The sequence below is a fragment of the Chamaea fasciata genome, unplaced genomic scaffold, assembly GCF_029207755.1.
Source record: "Chamaea fasciata isolate MVZ Bird 193981 ecotype frontalis unplaced genomic scaffold, bChaFas1.0.hap1 SCAF_17, whole genome shotgun sequence".
Lineage (NCBI taxonomy): Eukaryota > Metazoa > Chordata > Aves > Passeriformes > Sylviidae > Chamaea > Chamaea fasciata.
In genome coordinates, this window is record NW_027094102.1 from 8,222,615 (window position 1) to 8,243,482 (window position 20,868).

Here is a 20,868-nt window from a genome sequence, read left to right on the forward strand (position 1 = left end):
GCAAAAGTGCTCTACCTGACTGCAGGATTGTAGAGGTGGAGAAAGGGATCTAACAGGAGGAGACACAGCAGACAGACACACTGCTGTCCAGACTCAGCCTGTGGGGCAATGGTAGCATGAAGTTATGAGATGCCAGTGCTGAAGGCACAGGAACTTGCAGTGCTGTGCCAAAGTCAGGACCTGTGAGGTCCACACACATTCTGCTCAGCATCCAGAGCGGAGCTCCAACACAGCTCATCCAGGAGAGGAGAGTAAAAGCAAACACATGGAATGACTGAATGATTGTATTCTGAGAGTACGCAAGTGTCAAAAAATGCAACATGTAATTTTTCTGGCCTTTTATTAGAAAGTAATGTTCTCTTGTTAACAGCACAGAGATAAAAGAAATGCTACAACACAAACCACCTGGGACAAAGAAAATCCTCTGCTTCAATCCATCGCTTTCATAGTATCCTCTGGTTCCCTGCAGGAAGCCCACAGACTCCAAGAAGGCCATGATGGGGAGGACCACACAGTTAAATGATGTTTTGTGTTCTGGTATCAAAGTATGTTCCCAGTAAAAACACGGTGAGGAATCACTGCCTGATTTACCACTCCACTGTCCGCTGCAGCTACTAAAGTGTTGAAAAAATGTTTAAAATGATGGTATTACATCTTGGCACTGCCTCTCCTCCTCAATGGACCGAGCATCCATCAACAGTAAGAAGAGGTCCGATAGAGCAGCACTGCCCCCCATATCTGGTGACAGGTATTCCCAGGGAGAGCCAGTAGCACATCAGCACGGCTGCAGCTAAGCAACACTAACACTGGTGCCAAAGATTGTTAGAAAAGGAAATTTACACACCAAATAACCAGGTTGGTCTTAACACTGATTACTCACGGTAGAAAAATTGACAGACCGTTTGAAATCTCTTCCTTGGCTGGAAGTTCCTGTGTTGCAGATGTGTGCTCAGCCCACAGCTGCCAGTCTCTGTGAGTGGGTTGAGGTGAGAAACACTGGCCTCTCTGCCTGGATAGGGGAGGCCAGCTGCGGACGGACTGCACAGTCCTGGTTACTGAACAATGGTCAGGCATGTGCTTCAAGATTTTGGCTGCCAGCAATACGACTGGACTTTCCAAATGGCTTATATGCTATTAAAAAGAAAAAGAAAAAGAAAAAGAAAAAAAAAAAAAAAAAAAGAAATCCACAGAAAAATAGTGCCCATTCCACAGTGGTGGGTGTCCAAGGCCCGTCAGTTTGCTGCTCTTTACAGTCCCCCAATTCATCAAAACCGACGATCCAAAACTACACCAAGACCAATCAGTGAGCCCAGACTGCACCTCAATGGGAAGGTGCACCAGGTGCTAGGAGTAGGGAAAATGCAGCAGGAATGATACTGCGGCAGCTTCTGGGATGGGACAAGACAACCAACGATCCAACACAGTTCAGCACATTGTGCTGTGGAGAAAACTGAGCATTCTGCTCCAAACATTGCTAACCAGACCAAGGAGAGGGAGGGCAGCACCAGCAACCGTTGGCAGCAATGCTGCAGGGGGTATGCTCTCGCCAGAGTGGAGAGGACATGCATGTCCAGGGCATCTGTCCCGGGTCAAGGATGGGAAACTCCTTAAACAGCTATAAGTATGGAATGGCAAAGGGAAGGGGAATGGGCCCAACAGCTCAGCTCTAATAGTGTCGCTGGTACGCACCCATCGGTTGCTGGCCTGAGGACCCCGCTCGCCCCTGGGCCACGGTTTGGCTCACAAGGTGGGAGAGTGCAGGACCACTCTGGATAAGGGTGTCCAAGGCTTTCTGTACACTGGGGTTGTCAAAGTTGATACCAGAAGACACCGGCCTTTGGGCGGGCACATTGCCAGGGGCAGGGAGGCGGGTTTGGTGCTGACCATAGAGCGGCTGAGGTTGTGGAGGAGCTCCGGGTCTCGGACCTGTGTTTCTCGAAGGGCCTGGGAGAGCAGGAAGCTGTGTGTTTGGAGTCTGCAATCTCTGTGGAGCTTGGTTTAAATTTCCAGCATTCATCTGTGCTGGCCGGGGCTGCCCGCTGGCCAGGTTAGCAAAGTTCTGGTTGGGAGTGGTGCCTGAAGAGCCTGCGGAGGCCGCAGGACCGCTGTTTGCCACAGCAGCTGCTGCCGCTGCCGCCGCCCCGCTGTTGAAGAGACTGAGGATTTTTGCTTGAAGTTCCTGTTGAGGAGTAGAAGAGGACACTGGAACAGAAGGAGTAGAGACCAGAGGCTGTGAACCCTGATGAGCCTGAGAACTTGGAAGGTTGGACTGACTACCCAGTGATGATCCTGAAGGTGCCCCCAAAGGTTGTCTTGACATGGGTGCTGGGAAAGAAAGGAAAGATGGTTAAAGCTCTGCAAATTCCCTTGAAGGGACATCTAAAGAAAACTAATAAAACAGCTACCAAAGACATGGCATCAGTGAACATCCATCCTCAGATCACACCTGCACAGCTCTGGGAACCCAAACCACTCTACAGAACTGAGAGTAGCAGCCCAGCCAGTTGTGGCAGTCCTGCTATTGCCCTAAGAGAATCCAGTATAAAAGGTCTTCCACATGAAAACTCTGAATTGTCTCATGGCACGCAACGACATGTCCATCTCAGTAAAATGAGGTGCTGCATGAGGATATTATGCTCCCAAGCTCCTCTGCAGCCCCAAGACTCTTTTCCTGTCCCAGCCTTGAGGACAACAAACCACACAATAAACTCAGTCTGGGGCCGTGGGACCTACCCTGCAGAGATTCAGAGCTGCCCCGCAGCAACCGTTCCTTCCGGTCTCTCAGGTAATTAATGACTTTATCTATCTCCTCAGCAGTCACATAGCGATTGTCTGCCAGCAGGTTCAGGAGAGTTTGGATCCCGGGAGGGTGACCTCCTCTGACACCCTCCTCCATGGGGGGTGGGCGCTCCCGCTCCTGCAGAATAGCTTCATCTGCCATCTTGGCAGCCTGCCGGGCGATCTCCTCCCGCTCCTTCTCCCGGGACTCTGTCTTGTAGCGCTCGTAATTCCTTGCCACCAGCACCATGGCATCAGCCTGGGGCATGTTGCGGTGCTCTGCACAAAGGAAGAAATGCTGTGAGTGACCCAAAGTGACCCTGACAGAGGTGCCATTCCTCCTGCCTGCCAGCACAGCCCAGTCAACTGCAGGCACTGCTCAGGGAGTGTGAGGGCAGACTTGGGAACTTCCCAGGCACAGGGAAACAGTTGCATTTCCAAAGCCAACAGAAGACCCACGGCTATCAGCCAGCAAGGCCAGTCTTTCCTTTCCCAGCTGAGGGCTCTAAGCAGACATCCCATCAGCCCAGAAATGTCCTTCTTGTCTCTCACCAGTTACAAGGAAAGCAGCTCCCTCTACCTCTCACATAAATCCTCAGGTCTCTGAGATGAGGTGGTCCCAGTTATTTTACTGTTAAACCCTTGGACAGATCCAAAACTTGCCCTCTGAAAGCTGTATGCTTCCCAAAGGAGGACAGCCATTGGAATACCTTTGTTTCTGTGCTGCCAGTGCCTTAACACCTCATGTGCACATGCAGATGAAGAGGGAGCAGCACTGGCTCAGTGTCACATGGCTGCACACATTCACCACTCTGAAGCAACAAGCAGCAATCAAATTCTTCTGTGATAAAGTGAGTATTGGGCAATTACAGGGTTTGAGGTCATTATTTCCACCTCCCAAAGCACATGCATGAACAGTCACCTGAACACAGATTTAAACTGATAGATCAAAAGAGCCTTTACCTTCCCAAAAGTGCCCAAAGCTCTGGGGAGGGTCCTTTTTACACCTGCAGAACATCAAATCCTGCAAGACTCCTCCTCCTAACAGGAAATTTGGGTTCATTTTAACATTAGGCTTTGCACAAGTTGCGAAAGAGTTCCCTGAAACAAACATGCACGCAAAGGTGGCCAGGAGCAGTTGAAGTGAGCATATTTAATCTCTGGAATGAGCTGTGCATGAGCTAATGACTGGGGTTCCCATCAGGTCTGATACCCCAGCAGATCCAGTGAAGAAAAGAAGCTTTGGCCTTCTGCCAAAGGTTTAACAGGTGTTAAACCAAAGAAGTTAAGAATTAAAACCAAGGGCAATGGGAAGCCCAGTGACAGTGTGTGTAAGCTATGTGTCTGCAGGAAATGAGGGAGCTCTTTTCTCACATCTGCATCTGATGTTAAAAGAAACCGGGCTTCTCCAGTCAGGGAGCACACACTAAGCACTGACTGTGCACTCAGAGGTTTCCTCTCCCAGATGAACTTGCAGAACATTACTTGGGAACGCAGTAAGGGAGCAATAACCTTTGAAAGCTCAGCTGTGGTCAAACCAGTCACCTGTGTTGACAGATTATGGTGAAAAGGCCTCTGATCAGAATAACAGCTGCTTTCCACAATCATATTCTGATAAGGCATTTTTAGTATATACACCCACCCTCATGCAACAACCAAGTCACACCCTGTGATGGAAAGTGATGTGACAAGTGTAAAGGTGCTAAGAAGGTAGAGCCCATATACCCAAACACTTTGTAGTTTTATCTTTTCATTACTATTCCCAGTTTCATTATCAAATCTCTACCTTTACCAAATCCTTATTAAATCACATTTGATTTTAAAATCTGTCCTTTAATTTGCCACACTCCCAACAGGCTCTTTTTGAGAGCAACAAATGGTAGAGTGAGGTTGGGTGGGTATTTCTCAGAGATCTCCCACAGCACTGCAGCTCTGGGATCCATGACTTGCCCTGAGATGCAACGGCTGGCAGTGCTAGGAGCCAAGAACACAGATGAGATTCCCTCTTGGCAGGAACTACACATTCCTTTTGACAAGGGGCAAATAGAGTATTACAGAAGCTTGTAAATAATGATATTCACAGTTATGACATGGTGTCAAGCCATTTATAACTACTTATGTGACAAGGATGAACTTCGTCCTATGTGGTGCTGCCTGAAAGAAAGGTTTTGAGTGACCACACAATTCCCAGCCTACTGAGACCTTAGTACCTTGTGGGGTGCCAAACATGATGTTAACAGTGCAAGAACGGTGAACTTGATGCTGCTGGGTGATGACAATGGCAAAAGGAGACCCTCCTCTGCTCACATCATCCAGGGCTTGCGTCAGTGACATCTCTGTGTTGAGGAAGATCAGGTCCACTACCATGCCCAGGTCCCGCACCTTCCGCCCCACTGACTCCGCGTATTCCCTACCACAAAGCAAAGACAGCAGTTTAACAAATCAGTCACACACAGGAACAGAAACCTTGGCACTGCACCCTCTCCACATCTCAGATTCGCTTTTCTGATTACTTGCCCAGCTTCATGACGTTTACCAGGACACTACTAAAGCAATCCCATTATAGCAATATAAAAACCCTTATTCTGATCTGAATCAGTAATTTCAGTTCAACCAAAATAAATTACAAATCAAGCCTTAGCTTAGCTGAGAAACAAAATCTTTGCAAAGGGATTTACACTATTACAAATTTGTTTACACATAATTGTGTTTCAGCTGAATTCATTAGGGGAAGAAATTTACTCAAGCAGAGGTCCAAGGAGTACAGAGCAGAGGAGCCAACCTACAGAACTCACTTACTCCTGCTTTGTTCAGTATCTCGACTGTTCACACGTGCCTCATTCCTTATCAGCCTGCTCTATTCTACTACCTGCTTTCCGCTCTAACCTATTGCCAGCACAGCATCTCTGGTTCCACTGCTCCTGTATACCCTGTTCTACAGACTTCCTCATCCAAGCACAAAACACAGCTCACGAGGCTGAGCTTAAATTGCCAAGGTTTTTTTAAGCCTACAATACTTAGAACCAAACCTGCAATACTGACTGCACAAAAAGTCTGACAAATTGAGTCTGTGTGCACCCACACCTCAAGAAAGAGGGTCATTTTATTGTCTTTGGAGGCAAAGTCTGTAATGGTGACTAAAACTGTCTCCCCGTCAACCATCTTTTTAAGAGCTTCAAAGTAAAATGACCGTATCTAAGGCATTCAGGAGTCATCTTTCAACAGGTCTATAGCAGCTGACATCAATGCTTCAATACAAGATTTATGAACAGACTCCAACTCTTAAGGTTTGTAGCTGTTACAGACCAAAATGATTCTTGGGATATTAAGCTGACCCTCTGACACAAAAAAATTATTCTTGCGTCAAGCATGGTATCTTGTGGTCTATTAGAATATCTTTCGAAGACTTTTAGCCACCAGCGGATAAAGGATCTAAAATTTCCTCTCAAGATTTGTTCCAATAGGTAATCAACTCCATCAGAAGTTTATTTCTAGTTTCACCGCTTCTCCTGTTTCCATTTCCTGCTCCATTTTCTACCAGCAGATGAGGCAAGTGCCAGATGTCTTTTTCTGCCCCACATGTACAACAAAGTTAAAGAAAAACAACTCTTGATCTTTTCTCTGAAGGGTGAAGGAGATAGAGCTTTACCTTTCCCCCCGACAAACATTTTCCTCAGATTACAAGCCAGATCTGTGATTTATTTACATCTTTACTCTTCTTTAGTATATTTAATTGTAAAGATACAGACATCAGACTGGTGACATTGTTAAAGCCCTCTACTACTGCGTCAAGTGCACCTTCTGTTCCCAACAGAATGCCTGCCCCATGAACTCAGTAAGTGCTCAGACAGCCATACTAGATCTCCCTGGTTACTGCTTCTACCTGCTTTCGATACCATCCATGACTGCCTTCAGCAGTGATTTTGTACTTCTTGCATATTGGACTAATGACAATGACTGGTGTCTGACCTAGGAATCAATCCAGCAGGAGCTCTGAACAAACACCCCCAATCCACCCTGACCCCTGCTCTGTATTGTCACCTGGTTGGCACATATTCCTAAATTCCATATCATGCTACCCAGGAAAAACAAGTAAAAACAAGTACAGGCCCCTAAAACCTATTGAAATGCTAGGTTTATATGGAGAGTAGGTATAGAAGTATCAGGAGAAGGTACAGCAATAGATTACACGGGGAAAATACAAGCAAAGCATAAGATACATTTCCTCATCTCATCAACATATACTCCCAGAATAAAAACTGGAGCTGTAGCTTTGTGGGGACTCCAAAGCCACACTCCTCAAGAGCAACCGGTAAGCCTCAAGGCAGGACTAAGTTTAAATCCATTCTCTTCTATCATGCAATAATAAAACTGATTGTAACTATTTTCTTACTTTGTCTGTTTATTCACCACTATCACAGAACAATCCACGGGTCTCTCTGCATCAAAACGTCTCTTGATTTCCTCGTAGTACTGACGGTACAGCTCCTCCCGGCGCCGCTCCTCGCGCTTCAGGCGGTCTGAAAAGAACCGCAGGGACAGAACGAACGACACCCTTCAGACCTGCTCAAGAGGGGCACAGAGTGCCACAACGGTGGCACTGTGGCATCCCAGCACCCTCCCTGTGAAGTGGTACAGGTACTCACCCTCTGGCTCCTTGTAGCGGTCGTAGTAGGAGTCGTCCTTGCGCCGATAGTAGTCGTCGAGGCGCAGGTATCGATCATAAGATTCGTCTCGTCTGTAACGTTCAGAAGCAGCAATGGGTTTCCTCCAGCACCATCTCAGGCAGTGACTTTGGCCAATGCACCCAGACCTCCCCCAAGTTTCATTTCTGAGGTACCCATCTGCTCCTCACAAGACACAGAGCAAGCACCCCACTGTCCCCAGCCAAGGGTGGTTTCCTTAAACACCTGACACCACTCAAACAATTGCAGCAGAAATGTCATAAAAACATTATTTTGGCAAATAGGATCCCGCAGAGTTTACCTGTACAAAGGGTCCCGAGGGTCTCTCATGTCCCGTGGATCCCTCACATCTCGGGCACTTCTCATATCCCGCGGATCCCTGTATCGATCATACAGTGGCTCCCGTGGGTCACGAAGATCTCTAACATCACGTGGGTCCCTCAAGTCCCTTGGATCCCTGATATCCCGTGGGTCTCGCAGGTCCCGTGGGTCCCTGTGGTCTCTGGCATCACGCATGTCTCTACCTCGAATGTCTCGAGCGTCTCTAGCATCTCGCCCGTTCCTGCCATCCCTGCCATCCCTGGGGTCTCTCCGTGGGCTCCCCCGAAGAGGGGAGCGGTCGCGCCTGGCATCTCGGCCATCCCCGTAGGCATATTGCTCTCTGAGGAAAACACCAGGGAAATTCCATTAGCCTCCTAACAACACGAGGACAGCTACCCCTAGATCTCTTACCTGAGGTGCCAAAGTGACCTTTCACAGCAGCTGAATCCCCCCTCCTATCCCACAACAACAAAAACTGACCAGAAGTCATATTTTTGAAGTAGTCTGGAGAAGGTTTTTAATTCTAATATTCAGCATAGCCAAACAAGACCCAGAAAGCTCCTTAATGGAGCATTAAGTGTAGAGCACCTGTGGATGAAGTGAACAGGCTCTTCAGAAATCATCATTTTTTAGGCCTCCTACCTCCAAGATCAGCCATACACGATCTATCAATCATGTCAGGCAAATTCTTTGAGAGAATTTAAGGTGATGTAGGCTAATACCCACAAATACACAATAGCCAGGAGTGCTCAAGGGATCCATTAAATTCACTCATCAATGACAGCAGAACACGTGAAGTAATGTTATTGGCATATGATTAAAAAAAGGAGCAGCTTGTGAGCAAAGACATTGCAGGTTCCACGTTGCGGTTGGGTTTGTGCTGCTGACAGAAAGCAAAGACAGCTATGGTGTTGTCCTGGATCTGAGGGATAGTTTCTGTAGAAAGCCAGCTTTATGTTTATAATGGCCTGCTTTAAGAGGGTACTAAACCCAACCAGCAGTGAATCCTCAGCCGCCGCAAAAGACTTCTCTGTTGGATCTGAATGATCCATCTCATTCAGACTCTGTATTGCAGTCTTCAGAGGTAAGAAAAAATAATGTTCCAGTCTTCATGTTTTCCCAAAGTAGTAGGGTTTTTTCCAGGTTGTATTCTGTTTTCCACTGTAGTCAAAACAAAGCATTTAAAAAAATCTTGCAGAAAAACTACAGAGCTTCATGTGTTCGGACTGTTTTTTCCCCAAAATACTGACAACCATCAGGAAAAAAAACCCCAGCTTTTTGAATCTTTTTATTTCCCATACTTGACATGACTTTTACAGTCCTCAAACAGCCTAATTTAGTTTAGGAAAGATAAGCAGAACCGAAGTCTGCATCCACTGCAGTGCAGTCATACAGAGATCACCTGGAGAGAACGAGTCAGATGAGCCCAAGTTTGGCGTCAGGCAGAGTGACAGGAATGAGGTGGAAGAGCAGAGTCTGTGCACAGATTTTGGTGTCAGATGCCCAGCTGTGCTGGGAACACATAAGTGCTGGTATTCTCTGTTTGCATGTCAGATACAAACCAGATTTTGGGACAAATGAGAGATCCCAAGACACACATAGCCTCCTCCTCTAAGTGACATATTGAATTTGCAGACAGCCAGGTGTAAACTCCTTCAGCCTCTTGGACATATAAATCCACTTTTTGTTTGTGATCTGTGTTGAAACCACATCCTGTGAGAGACACATCATAGCCCCCTTCCCTCAAAACCTACAATGAATGATGGCAGAAGCTCAGGGGAAACTTCTGACTTACTCTAATGGATATTGAGTAACTGATCTTTCCATAGCTGTGAGACCATTTAGCAACACAACCAGATGCAGGGGAATTGTTTGGCACATGACATTTATTCCAGCTAGAGTGGGGGTGACCAGAACAGGCCACATTCATTTTCTGCAGAGACGAAGAGATCCAGAATGAACAAAGCACAACTGAGACAGAAGCAGAGACGTGGCACTGGTACCCTTGGCTCTTGTGCCCGCATGGCTGCCCTGCTCAAGGGAGACAGCAGCACAAAAGCACAGCTTCCACACCTCAGTCACCATGGCCTGGCTCCTGCAGCATCAGCACCACTGCCTGCATCTGCGTGGGACTCAGCCCTGCCGGCCCAGCACTGCTGTGTGCGGTGCAGCGTGGGGCCCTGCAGCACTGGCAGCGGCAGCTGTTGTTCCCAGGCCACAGCGTGGTCCAGAGCCCATTGATCACAGCCATGCCCAGGACTTGATGACTGTGACCCCACCACCACCTGTGCCCACACTGCTGCTTGGGACCTGGTGCTAACCACATGGGATGGCCATGGTGTATGGAGTGCCAGCCAAAATCCAGTGCCTGTCACAGCGGGACCAAAGCCTTCGGCTGCTGTCCAGTCCACAGCCTGGTGCCCACAGCACCACAGCTCATGCACATGTAGTGCTCTTTAGGACTGTGGCACAGGCACCTTCTCTTGCACACATGCAGGATGACAGAGGTTGCAATGCCCATGGCATCAGTGCCTGTGCTTGACCCTCTGCAGCACAGTCCAAGGACCAATGGTCATGGTACAGATGCCTGCCCCTCATCCCTGCAGTGCTGCAGCACTGGTGGCACTGAGGCCAAAGATATGCCATCCAGTGCCTGCTGCACACACAGTCCCAGGGTCCTCCCACCAGCACCGAGCACACACCAGGCCCAAGACTTAATGCATCTGCCACAGGAATCCCAGCCCTTCTTGGGCCTGACACCCACACACCGGTCTCTGCAAGCACATTTGACACTGTGTAGGATTATGTGCAGTGCATAAAAATCCTAGATGGTGCCAAGAATTGCAGCTACTCATTCTCTGCGCTTTTATTTTTTGGTGCAGATGTCTTGCTAGTTGCACTTTTTCCTTATTTTTGGTAATTTAACAGGTCAAGCTAGTAAAGCGCATGTGCAACCTCAATTACCTTCAAGTCCAACAATCACCATGCCTTCTCATGGAAAGCTTTACAGCAGAGACACCCAGGGTGGATACCTTGTACCAAACAACACCGGAGCATGTCTTTGTGTGCTTCCTAGTGATGCTGTGGAAAGGAAACTGAAGTAATCTTCCTGTAACAGGACAATCCTTATCTCTTCCCCTTGCCTGTGGCTGCCCACACAGAGGAGGTGAAGGAGGTGAATGTGCTGTGCCCACTGAGTGGTGGGAAGCCAGGAGAAGCTGAAGAGCACAGCAGTAACAGCACAGGGGGGCAGGCTTCAGGCTCTGATAACACAACCACATCGGCGGACAGGACCGTGCAAGAGCCATTTGCTCTGTCTTGTGTTTTGTTCAAGTGCTCTTTTCCGGTCTCATCACAGCATTGGAAGCTTTCAACATCAGAAGAGGCAAGATCCCAACATCCTCTGCACTGGAAATGCTGCAGCCCCTTGGCATTCTCTAGACATGTCTCGGGTTCTCTGATCCTTGGAGGCAGGAGCAAGCATCAAGTATATTCTTCCTCCCAAGTCTCTTACAGCCTGTGCTGCAAAACCGAATGCCGGGCTGCAGTAATGGCAGCAGACACAAGGTTTCCCTCGGGCCTCCCAAGGTGCTGGAGCCAAAAGGGCTCTCAGAGGTGGAGCAGACACTTTCCTGCTGAAGCATCACTGTTTGGGGAGGTGGCAGTAGGGAAGAGACAAAGACATTTAGCACAGGCCGCTGGGCTCATGCCCTGAAGGCCTGAATTCCTAATATAACTCACTGCTTCCAGGTACTTTACCTTCGTGTCGGACTGGACCTTGATGAAGCCTTATTCATATTTCTTCTTTCCACTGCTTTATTAATATCTGTAAAGAATAATCAACCCATCTGTTCAATGCTATGAAACAAAAAAAAGATCATCAGCACAATTCAAATGAAAGCAACTTAAGCTCAACAACATCCAGAATGGTGCAAGGAAATCCATTCAGCAGAGAGACATTGTCACTTTGACAATTTTTTATTAAGTTTAGATAGTACAACATAATAAAAATTTCATGGATTTCTCTGACTTCAAAATAGGCTGGAGAGCTTGGGTGAAGTTTTAACCCTGCACGTTCGGGCCTACAGCCAGACTCTTCCTTCCATAAGAGAATCTCTTTCTTCTGCAGTCTATGAGCGAGCAGAACGCGACTCATGGACTCTAGGAGAAAAAGTGGAGTCTGAAAACCTCCGAGAAAGGAATGATGGCCAGCACAGTCTTAAGTTCACAGCCAGTCCTGTTCAACGGAGCATGCCGATACCCTTGTAGGAAATAATCCAAGGGTTCTCAAAGGGGCACGTGCAACTGCCTTCCAAGGGACTGCTGCAGTGTTAAGGTGCACGGCCCCCACCACTGAGAAATGGATCCGAGAGCCTGGAACACAGGCTCCTTATGAAGTCAACATGGTGCATTCAAAACACCATTGTAAATGTGATGCGAACTGAGGCAACAGATCAGAAATTTGAAAATTGGTTGGCTTCTGAGCATCTCCGTGAAAAACACCATGAAGGGAAACCAAAGAAGTAAGAGAGCTGAAGAAATAGAATCATGTCCTCAACCCGCAAAAGCGAAGCTGCCCAGAACTGTTAGGGACCCACACTGTTCTCAAAGCCTCCTGTGACAGCTGACTGGAGATGAAATAATGCACTGGAGGGGGGCAAGAGCAAACAGCAAAGTGACTTTGGACATTTTACTGAGAACCTTTTAAGGAAAAGAACTCAAACCTGATGAGTTATTTGCATTAACCACTTTCAAAGTGCTTACATGAGAATATAAACATGCCATGATGTCTTTAGGCAGACTCAGTCTTAATATCTCCTGCAACATCCCAAACTAGCTTTCATTATTTTCAAGATTAAAACTGTAATAAAAGGACTGGATCTAATTTTTGTTCTTGATGTCAATCAAGCAGCATGTTGCCTCTCTGATGGGGCAGAGAAGCAAGTGCAATCTGAACATTAACTACAACTGCAGCATAACACCACTCACAGGACCCCAGAGCACCTCTCCAGCATCAAACACAGCTGCAGGGTCTACTGTTCCAAACTACATCTGAAGGACATTTATTCTGTAAATAGTTTTACTGCTAAAGATGTGAAAACACTTTTGTGCATTTGTGGAAATACTTGTATAATGCTACACTGGAGTTAAACTCTCCCACACCTTTTTACTTTATTGTGTTATTAACAATTGTATTTAATACTCAGGCTGCATAACTGAAGTATCTGTTCTCCTTGCATTTATTTTTTAGTTGATATTTTTTCCCTTTAAAGTGTTATCTTTAAGCAAGACACTAGTTGCTTTCTTTGGTTTAAGATTATTTTTATTTTCTGTTTTAAGGTGCCATTGAAGAAACCTATTATGATTTTTACACTCAGTATCATACATTTCTTTCAAATAAAAAAGTATTTAAATCTGCACAAAAATATTCTACTAGAAGAAAAAAAAAACTTAGACAGGGATTCTTCTCTTGTGCAAAACACATTTAGTAACATTTTATTTAATGCCACAGCGTTTACAAGTTAAGTATTTGAACACTGACAAAACTTCAGGAAAAAAAAAAAGCCCAAATAAAAAGTCTTCTGTCCCACAGGATTTTGAGATGACAGGGCCACTATAATCACACAGTAACCTTCTGAACAAATACAGGTGACAGGAGTTTCTGGAATCCATCTATCTCAAGTGCAGTAGTGGCACTGAACTAGTGCTTATCTTTTAACAAAACATCCAATTCCAATTTAAAAGTCTTCAGAGCACAGAAACCACCACAGATCCAATAAATTACTCCAGAAGCCAATTACTCTGCTGTTAGAGAGAAGTCTTTATTCACATTCAAGGCATTGTCACACCTAAGCCTACTACACTAAAACTCCCTGATCCCCAGGTCTGTCTGTTATACAGAAATCACATCACTCCTTTCTCTTGAGGCTTTTTCTTGGGCTCGTTCTTTAATTCTAAACCACTGTCCGGTTTTTCCAATTCAGCATTATCCTTTTTGAACCAGGCATATCAAAACTGAGCACTCTTCCAGCAGCAAAATCACACAGGTACCAAAACCTCCCTACTTGCACATCTGTGTTTTGCATGGCCAAGGATGACCAAAGCACTCTGGCTGGGTGCAGACCTTCCCTGTCAGCTTCACTTAAAGTTCAGGTCTGTCTGCATCCAGGATAGGAAGTCCAGGTCCTTTCACCACCAGTGACTCAAATCTTCTTTATTTCATCCTTTTTCATAAATGTTTTTCTCTCCAACTCACTTATAAAAGCCCTGGCCAGGACTCAGTTTTTCTAGACCACCGCTCAACGCACTGAGAAATTCCACCTATGTTATATCTATTCTGTTCTATATTCACTTGAAATTCATTTAACTGTTGTTTTTATCTGTTCTTGCTTCTCATCAAGCCAAACACCTTACAGCAATCTGCACATTAACACTGCTGCTTCCAGCCCTAGAGCTTGCAGTACCATAAGAGTAACTAAGACAGGATTTATTTTGATGGACATTCCGCCTTCTCATCAGCATCAGGTGAAAGAATCCCTTTGTTCCCAGGCACTGATGCCAGGCCCATTCCATTCACCCTGCCTACTGGCTCACCTGCAGCACTCTACCAGCTCCCTGGAAACTCTCTAGTTTTCCAAGGCTTGTGGAAAAACACCAGTAACAGACTAGGCAGGTCAGTAGTTCACTGAGCCTCACTGATGCTAATTCTTTTGAGAGCTCTAGGTTTGGTAGCTGCAGTTTTACCTTTTTGGTTTTGCTACTGAAATGGAAATTACATTAAACACACCTCCTGCCTCTTCAAAAACAGACAGCAGAAACATTACATTCTCAGAAATTTTATCATTTTCAGTCAGTTACCCTTAGCTTCTAAAACAGCCAAAGTTGATCCTATTTAAGCCTCTAGATTTGGATAATGCTGGACATAATTTCTTTTTGTATCCTTCTATCCTTCTTGTCTATTTGCCTTCATTTCCATCTTCAGGCTCCTATTTGTTACTGTACATACACCTTCCCACAGGTTACTATTTATTCCTTCTGTCATTCTTTTTTAAGTCACACTGTTTTTCTTCAAATTATCATAGGCTTTACTTTGAAAGTAAATTTTTCCTTGCATTTAAAAGACTACTCGTGGATTTCTAACCATTCATTTCTGTTTAAGTCTGCTCCCAGCACATTTAGCAGAATTATCTTCGTCTTTATGAAAATATCCTTTTTAAAACACCCAGTATTTATAGCACTGCTTAAAGGCTGCCTCCACTTGTGCAAAAATCCCAGCTAAGTTTATTTAGCTAACCAGCAGCTAAGTGCTGTGACCAATTCCTTTGAGCATGTCAAGATGAAACCCAGTTTTGGTTTACAAATGCTATTAAACTCTGTGCTGGACATTTCAATGATCCCTTTCCAGGGCTTACTTGTTGCACAGTTTCTTACACAGGCTAACAGAGCTTTCCAAATACTAACATGTAAAAATTCAGGGTAAGACCCAGGCAGCAAGGCGAACCACCTTGCAGGTGAGGCACACAGCAGGAACTCAGGAGGCAAATAAATTCTGAGTAAAGTGATTGAGGCTAAGGCCAGACATTGTGACCTTTCCAGAGGGCTTTAAAACAACAGCACTCTTTCTCCCGAACGCATGCTGGGTCAGGAGAGCGAGGAGCAGTTTTCCTTACCTAATCTATACCCTTTATAAAGGCGACCCTTCTCACCGTCCAGAGCGGCCTGGACATCTTCTAGACGGTCATACTGCACGAACCCATAGCCATGGTACATGCTGAGGGCTGCAAGAGTCAACAGCAGGGCAAGACCGGTTACAACCACGGACAGTGCTGACCCACACCGCTAACCCCACCAGCTGCACTCTACCCAGGAAACACTATGCAAGCTCTTCCTGGGAAAGTCAAATCCACCAGGATCAAAATGCAGAGCTCAAAGACTCTGATCACGTTCCTTCTGCCAAGGCAGTGACCAAAATACAGTCCATGAAGTGACCAAGATTTGATTAAGAGGCTATGAAAGAGTATTGTGACATCATACTGCAACTCTAAAAGCTAAAACATAGCTGATATATTTGCATTGTGTTTGAGCTGTACTGAAGGAATCACTTTTCCAGAAAAAAATTATCAAAAACTATTAAAATTATTAAAAGGTCACTACTTAGGAACAACGTTGGTCACTCCTCTCATCATCATCAAATAGCATTTGACAAGCATGAAGCAATATTTCTCACTGAAATCCCTGCCACAAAGAGGCATAAGATAATATACTAACCCCTGATTTTGCCATATTTTGAAAATATCTCTTCCATTTCTTCACGAGTCATGTGGTCTGTGGGCAAATTGCCGACAAAAAGTCTTCTCTCTAAATCCTGAGGATTGGTGCTGTTAGTGAAGTCGCTCTGTTTGATGCTATTGCTCTTGCGTCCTCGAGCCATTTTGCTTTCGTTTCCAAATCCAACTCTTCGCAAAAAAAAAAAAAAATGGCCATGCATATAATATCAATCCACGACATTAAAATTAAACTGGAACAAGATTAAACTTAACAGCTTTGCAGACTAGGAGCCAACTGGGTCTGCTTGACGCAAACTTCACTCCAGAGAAATCTTAATACGAGGGACACAGAGGTCAGGCAAAAACACTCACTGCAGCATTCTGGTGGAGCTTTTCTGTAATACTGAAAGGTAGCAAACCTACTTATATTGCAGATAAGTTTTAATGGTTTAACTCCAATCTAAGATATAAATAAAACTAATTTTCCACTAAAACACCTTAACTTTAAGCTTTTCAACACACCCATTGTTGTCACATCTAGTTCTTCAATCCACTGATAAGAAGTATTGAAATTTATGCAATATTTTAATAAGCAGAAAGAAAACGTTCATTGCAACATTGCATAACAGCACCCAAATATTCCAGTAGGGTTTGGAATGAGGAATCAGGAAATACTGCTGAAATACACCTATGTGACTACACCTGGATCACTTCACTAAGTGTGAAATCTCAGCTTTCCAATCCCAGAAAACACAGGTTCTCATTTCTATTAGACAGCATACTCCTGTCCTCATGGAGATGTCAGCTCCCACAGCAGGCGGGTCCAGAGCTGGGAATTTAAGAACCCCCAGGAAAATGCTGCACCGTTCCTCACCTCCCCCATGCAGCAAAAGCACATTCCCTTAGCCCACACCCCTGCACACAGCTGGAGCAGTCAGCAACATTCACTGCACAAACTCACCCAAACAAATAAAAAAAGACCCACAAAAAAAACCCCAAACGAACACTGCCAAGGCTAACAAAAAACACCATCCCCAGGATTCAGACTTTTTGGTTTAAAATCCACCATTAGATAAAGCTTAAAGAAATTAATAACACTGAATTTTTCAAGGTGAACTTAAAAGTTTGAAGATTATTTAATAAAGTTGTTCTACTTCCTAGGCATTCACCAACAGGAATGCAGGATGGGATTTTCTGTTTGTAACATGCAAGAAGCCTGGAAAAAGAAAGATTGTTAAATTTATCAACAGAAACTTCTCTTTTTAATCATGCAATGCCTACAACCTAGATAACCCCTAACAGTACCCTGGAGTAAATACAATTTAAAAGTCATCTCTAAATAAATAAATCAAATGTCGAAATATATAAGACGGCTCTATATCAATACTTTTGCAATACTTAACTGGCATGAAAAATACATTTACTCCAGATTTGAGACATAAAATGTATTTATTTATCTTTTAAAGATCAATCAGCTTCACACCTGTATCACTTTTCCCCCTTTTCAGGAAACCTTGCAGAGACGGGAGGCAGAGAACACTTCCCTGTCTAATAAACTTTCTAAAATTAACTGCCAGAACCGGGGTGAGTTAAAAAACCCAACACCCAACCCAAAACCCAACAAAATTAATCTCCTCTATCATATCTGCCCCTATCCCCCTGCAAGTTTGTCCACACACACACAGAGTTTTGTCTTCCTCACGAGAAGTACCAAATCCCATTTTATTATGGAATCATTGGACTTCTATTTCACTACTGCAGCTCAAGTTCTCATCAGTTGAGGGTAGAGAAGCTTTCAAAATTCCCTCAAAATGAATAAGTGGCAATAAACCATGGAAGGCACCATCTAAGGTCCATTCAGAGCAGGATGCAGTGTACAGGCACACACAGCAAAAAGGTGTCAAACAGGCCTGTAAATGCTGGCAGGACATCTCACTTACAGTATAAAAAGCTGTAAGAAATTCCCTTATGTGTTCCTTAGGGGTGGGGATAGCAGGGGATGTCAGAGGAAGAGGCTGCAAGAACTTCCCACATTAAGAAAAATAGAGAGCTATTTTCCCACTTCAAAACCATCAGTAAATCAGATGAGTTACCCAGAACTCTCATCTAAGGTAATTCACTGCCTCTCACCGTTTTCCACATGGCAGATGACATAGTTAAGGGCCATTTAGTGATCATAAGACCAGAATAAATGAATGTTGTCCCACATCTGGGCACGCTATATCGGGAGAACACCTAATTCCCATATTAGAGTCTTGCTGTATGAAGGCAGCCAGAGAGGCACCGGGACGGTTTAGAGGTGCCAGTTCCCCGCGCAGTAACTGTGGGTGCTACGGCAGGACAGCCCACGGCACTTCATGAGCCAACAAATCCTCTGGAAAGTAATTAAAGCCACATCTCTCTAAAAATCTTATATTTAAAACCAGAGTTGTTTATTAACAGCGCTACAGCTTCAGGAACAAGACTCTGCTGGAGTAGGATACTGAAACTAATTTGCCACAAGCGAAACACGACACAAGTGTCCGAGAAGTTCGGGGGCAAAGCCGAGACAGCGGGCACGGCAGGCAGAGGTGCCGAAGAACAAGGAGCTTCCCCCGGAGCGGACCCGCGTTCTCCCCCAAAAGCCAGGAGGGCCCTCCGGGGGCAGCGCTGGCGCGGCCCGTCCCGGCCCCCCGCACCTGGGCAGACGCGGTGCCGCGCACACGGTAACCCCGGGAGCGCCTCCGCCTTCGGAACGCCGCCCTGGCCCCGGGGCCCGCTCAGCCCGGGCCCGCCGCGGCTCCCGGGGCAGCGGGAGCGTCACCGGCGGCCGCCCCTCCCAGCCTGCCTCCCCTACCTCCGCCCGGGCCTGGGCGCTGCCAGCGCCGCTCACCCCGCGCACCGGCCGCTCCGGGGACGCGGAGCAGCCCCGCCGACCCCAGCGAATCCCGGCGATCCCGCGCCGCCCGGACGCGAGGCGGAGGCGCGGCCCGCCCGCAGGCCGCGAGGCACGCCCGGCCCAGCCTAAGCCGAGGGCCGGGAGGACCGAGCCCTCCGCGGGGCTCGCTGCCGCAAGCCTCTCGCTCGGGCGCTCCGCGTACCGGGGCCGCGGACCCGCAGACTCACCGCCGGTGCCGGCCCGGACCCGATGCCCCGTCAGGCCGCTGCCGCCAGGACAAAGGCGCCACCCGCCGCTACCGCACGGCGCCGTCGCAAAGAGGAGCAGAGGGGAGCACGGTCGCTATAGCGACGTACCGCACTTTACGGCGCGGCAGCGTGCCGCCATACCTGCCGAGGCAAAGGCCATTTGCCCCGGCTCCCGGCATGACCTGCGGTACGGCGCCGCAAGGCGGGTCGGGAGTTGTAGTGCCGAGGAGGCCAGGCGGCCGCTGGGTGGCGCTATCGGACCTCGCGCGGGGGAGGCGGCGGACTCGGGATCAGACTATGACAGGGACCGGAATCGGGATCAGACTGAGACAGGGACCGAAATCGGGATCAGACTGAGACACGCACCGGCATCGGGATCAGACTGTGACAGGAACCGGGATCGGGATCAAACTGCTGTTGGGACAGGAGTAGGGTTTGGGATCAGACAGGGACCAGACGGAGCTTTGGAACGGGACTGGGACCAGTGTCAGGATCGAGACCGGGATGAGAATCAGACCAGGACAGGGACTGAGACTGGGGCCGCGATCGGGATCTGACCGAGACCAGGACTGGAGTCGGGGTCGGGATCAGACTGGGACCGAGGTAGGGGTCGGGGTCAGACCGGACCAGGGGCCAGGATCAGGACCGGAGTGTCCCTGCCCCGTTCAAGGGGCGGTGTCCCTGTGCCGAGCCCGCAGCCCTGGCACCGCCCCGAGCAGCAGCTGCCCCTCTGCTCTGTCCCGCTGTGCGAGTGACGGGACCGGGGGCTCTCGTAGGGGCTCCCTGAGCAGCTCCTGCCGACCGGGAGAACCGGGCCCCCGCTGCCGCCCGGCACGGAGAGCAAGGGCCACAGGAGACCCTGCTCAGGTAGTGCCCGGCGCCGCGGGGATTTCCCAGGCCAGGCCCACAGGAGTCGTGCCCAAAAATCCCCTTCTCTCTGCGGCCGCCCCCTCTGCCCTCGAGATTCCCCAGGGACCCTTCGTGCTCCCGAGTGAGTCAGTTCTGGGAAGTGACATTGGGCCGGGGAATCCAGAGCACTCGGTTCCCAATTCTCGCTGCGCGCGGGGAGCACGCTGTCCTTCTTCCCGGGAGCAGCTGTGACGTGGCGACGGCCGGTTGTGTCCACCAGCCTCCGGCCGGGGCCGAGGCCGTGACCGGGACCGGGGAGGCGGCCCCTGCGGTGTGTCCTCTCCGGCATCGCGGCAGTGTGGGCTGTGTGGCCGCGGGGGACGGGGCGGCAGTGCCAGAAGTGACCGGGACACCGAGGGGCGCTGAGGAGCCGCCGTTCGCTGCCCGGCCACCGCAATGCCAAGGGGAGTCCAAGGAATGTCTCCGGAGCGAGCAATGATCCTGGAAATTCCCTGAGGGTTGCTGGGAACCCCTCTGAGAGGGAGGTACAGACGCGTCACAGCACTGTTGCCCCCTTCCTTTCAGGACTGACGTGTTTGCCGGGACGCTCCGCAGAGGTCAGGACTCCTGGCGGCTGTGGGGGCTCTCCAGGGTTGCAGCCAGAGGGGCTCTCCCTGACCAAGCCGTGGGGGCCCTCCAGGGCGACAGCTCAGAGGCTCTTAAAGGCTAAATAAAAAAATCCCAAACCTCTCTGAGCTGCTGTTGGAAAGAAGAAGTGAAACCTGGAGTTCCTGCCGGGGGGCTGCACAGGCGCTCCCCTCCCCATCCCGCAGACCGCGGCC

The 20,868-nt window shown here is 47.9% G+C and overlaps 1 protein-coding gene across 5 annotated transcripts; it reads right to left on the reverse strand.

Annotated features, from left to right (window-relative positions):
* Positions 1-323: 323 nt before the first annotated feature.
* On the reverse strand, positions 324-19,347 carry NCOA5 (nuclear receptor coactivator 5). Of its 5 annotated transcripts, XM_066198906.1 has the most exons (10): positions 19,157-19,347; positions 16,053-16,240; positions 15,455-15,562; positions 11,544-11,610; positions 7,765-8,124; positions 7,425-7,516; positions 7,172-7,298; positions 4,989-5,188; positions 2,734-3,057; positions 324-2,325 (listed from the first exon to the last, which is right to left on the reverse strand). In XM_066198906.1, the coding sequence occupies exons 2-10, from the start codon at positions 16,213-16,215 to the stop codon at positions 1,667-1,669; spliced, it is 2,100 nt and encodes a 699-aa protein (XP_066055003.1). In that variant the 5' UTR covers positions 16,216-16,240; positions 19,157-19,347; the 3' UTR covers positions 324-1,666. The 5 variants fall into 5 exon arrangements, with proteins under 5 accessions (XP_066055003.1, XP_066055004.1, XP_066055006.1 ...); XM_066198907.1 differs by lacking the exons at positions 15,455-15,562; positions 16,053-16,240 and having other exon boundaries at positions 19,157-19,210; XM_066198909.1 differs by lacking the exons at positions 11,544-11,610; positions 15,455-15,562; positions 16,053-16,240 and having other exon boundaries at positions 19,157-19,218.
* Between the last annotated feature and the right edge of the window lie 1,521 nt (positions 19,348-20,868).

What these genes read in the sequence shown, in the direction of transcription:
- NCOA5 (XM_066198906.1), bottom strand. Translation starts at nt 16,215, where the DNA reads ATGGCTCGAGGACGCAAGAGCAATAGCATCAAACAGAGCGACTTCACT. An exon ending in AGGTCCAGTCCGACACGAAG is followed by an intron (nt 8,125 to 11,543) that starts GTAAAGTACCTG and finishes TGTTTTCCTCAG; the next exon opens with AGAGCAATATGCCTACGGGG. An exon ending in CCGCTACAAGGAGCCAGAGG is followed by an intron (nt 7,299 to 7,424) that starts GTGAGTACCTGT and finishes GGTTCTTTTCAG; the next exon opens with ACCGCCTGAAGCGCGAGGAG.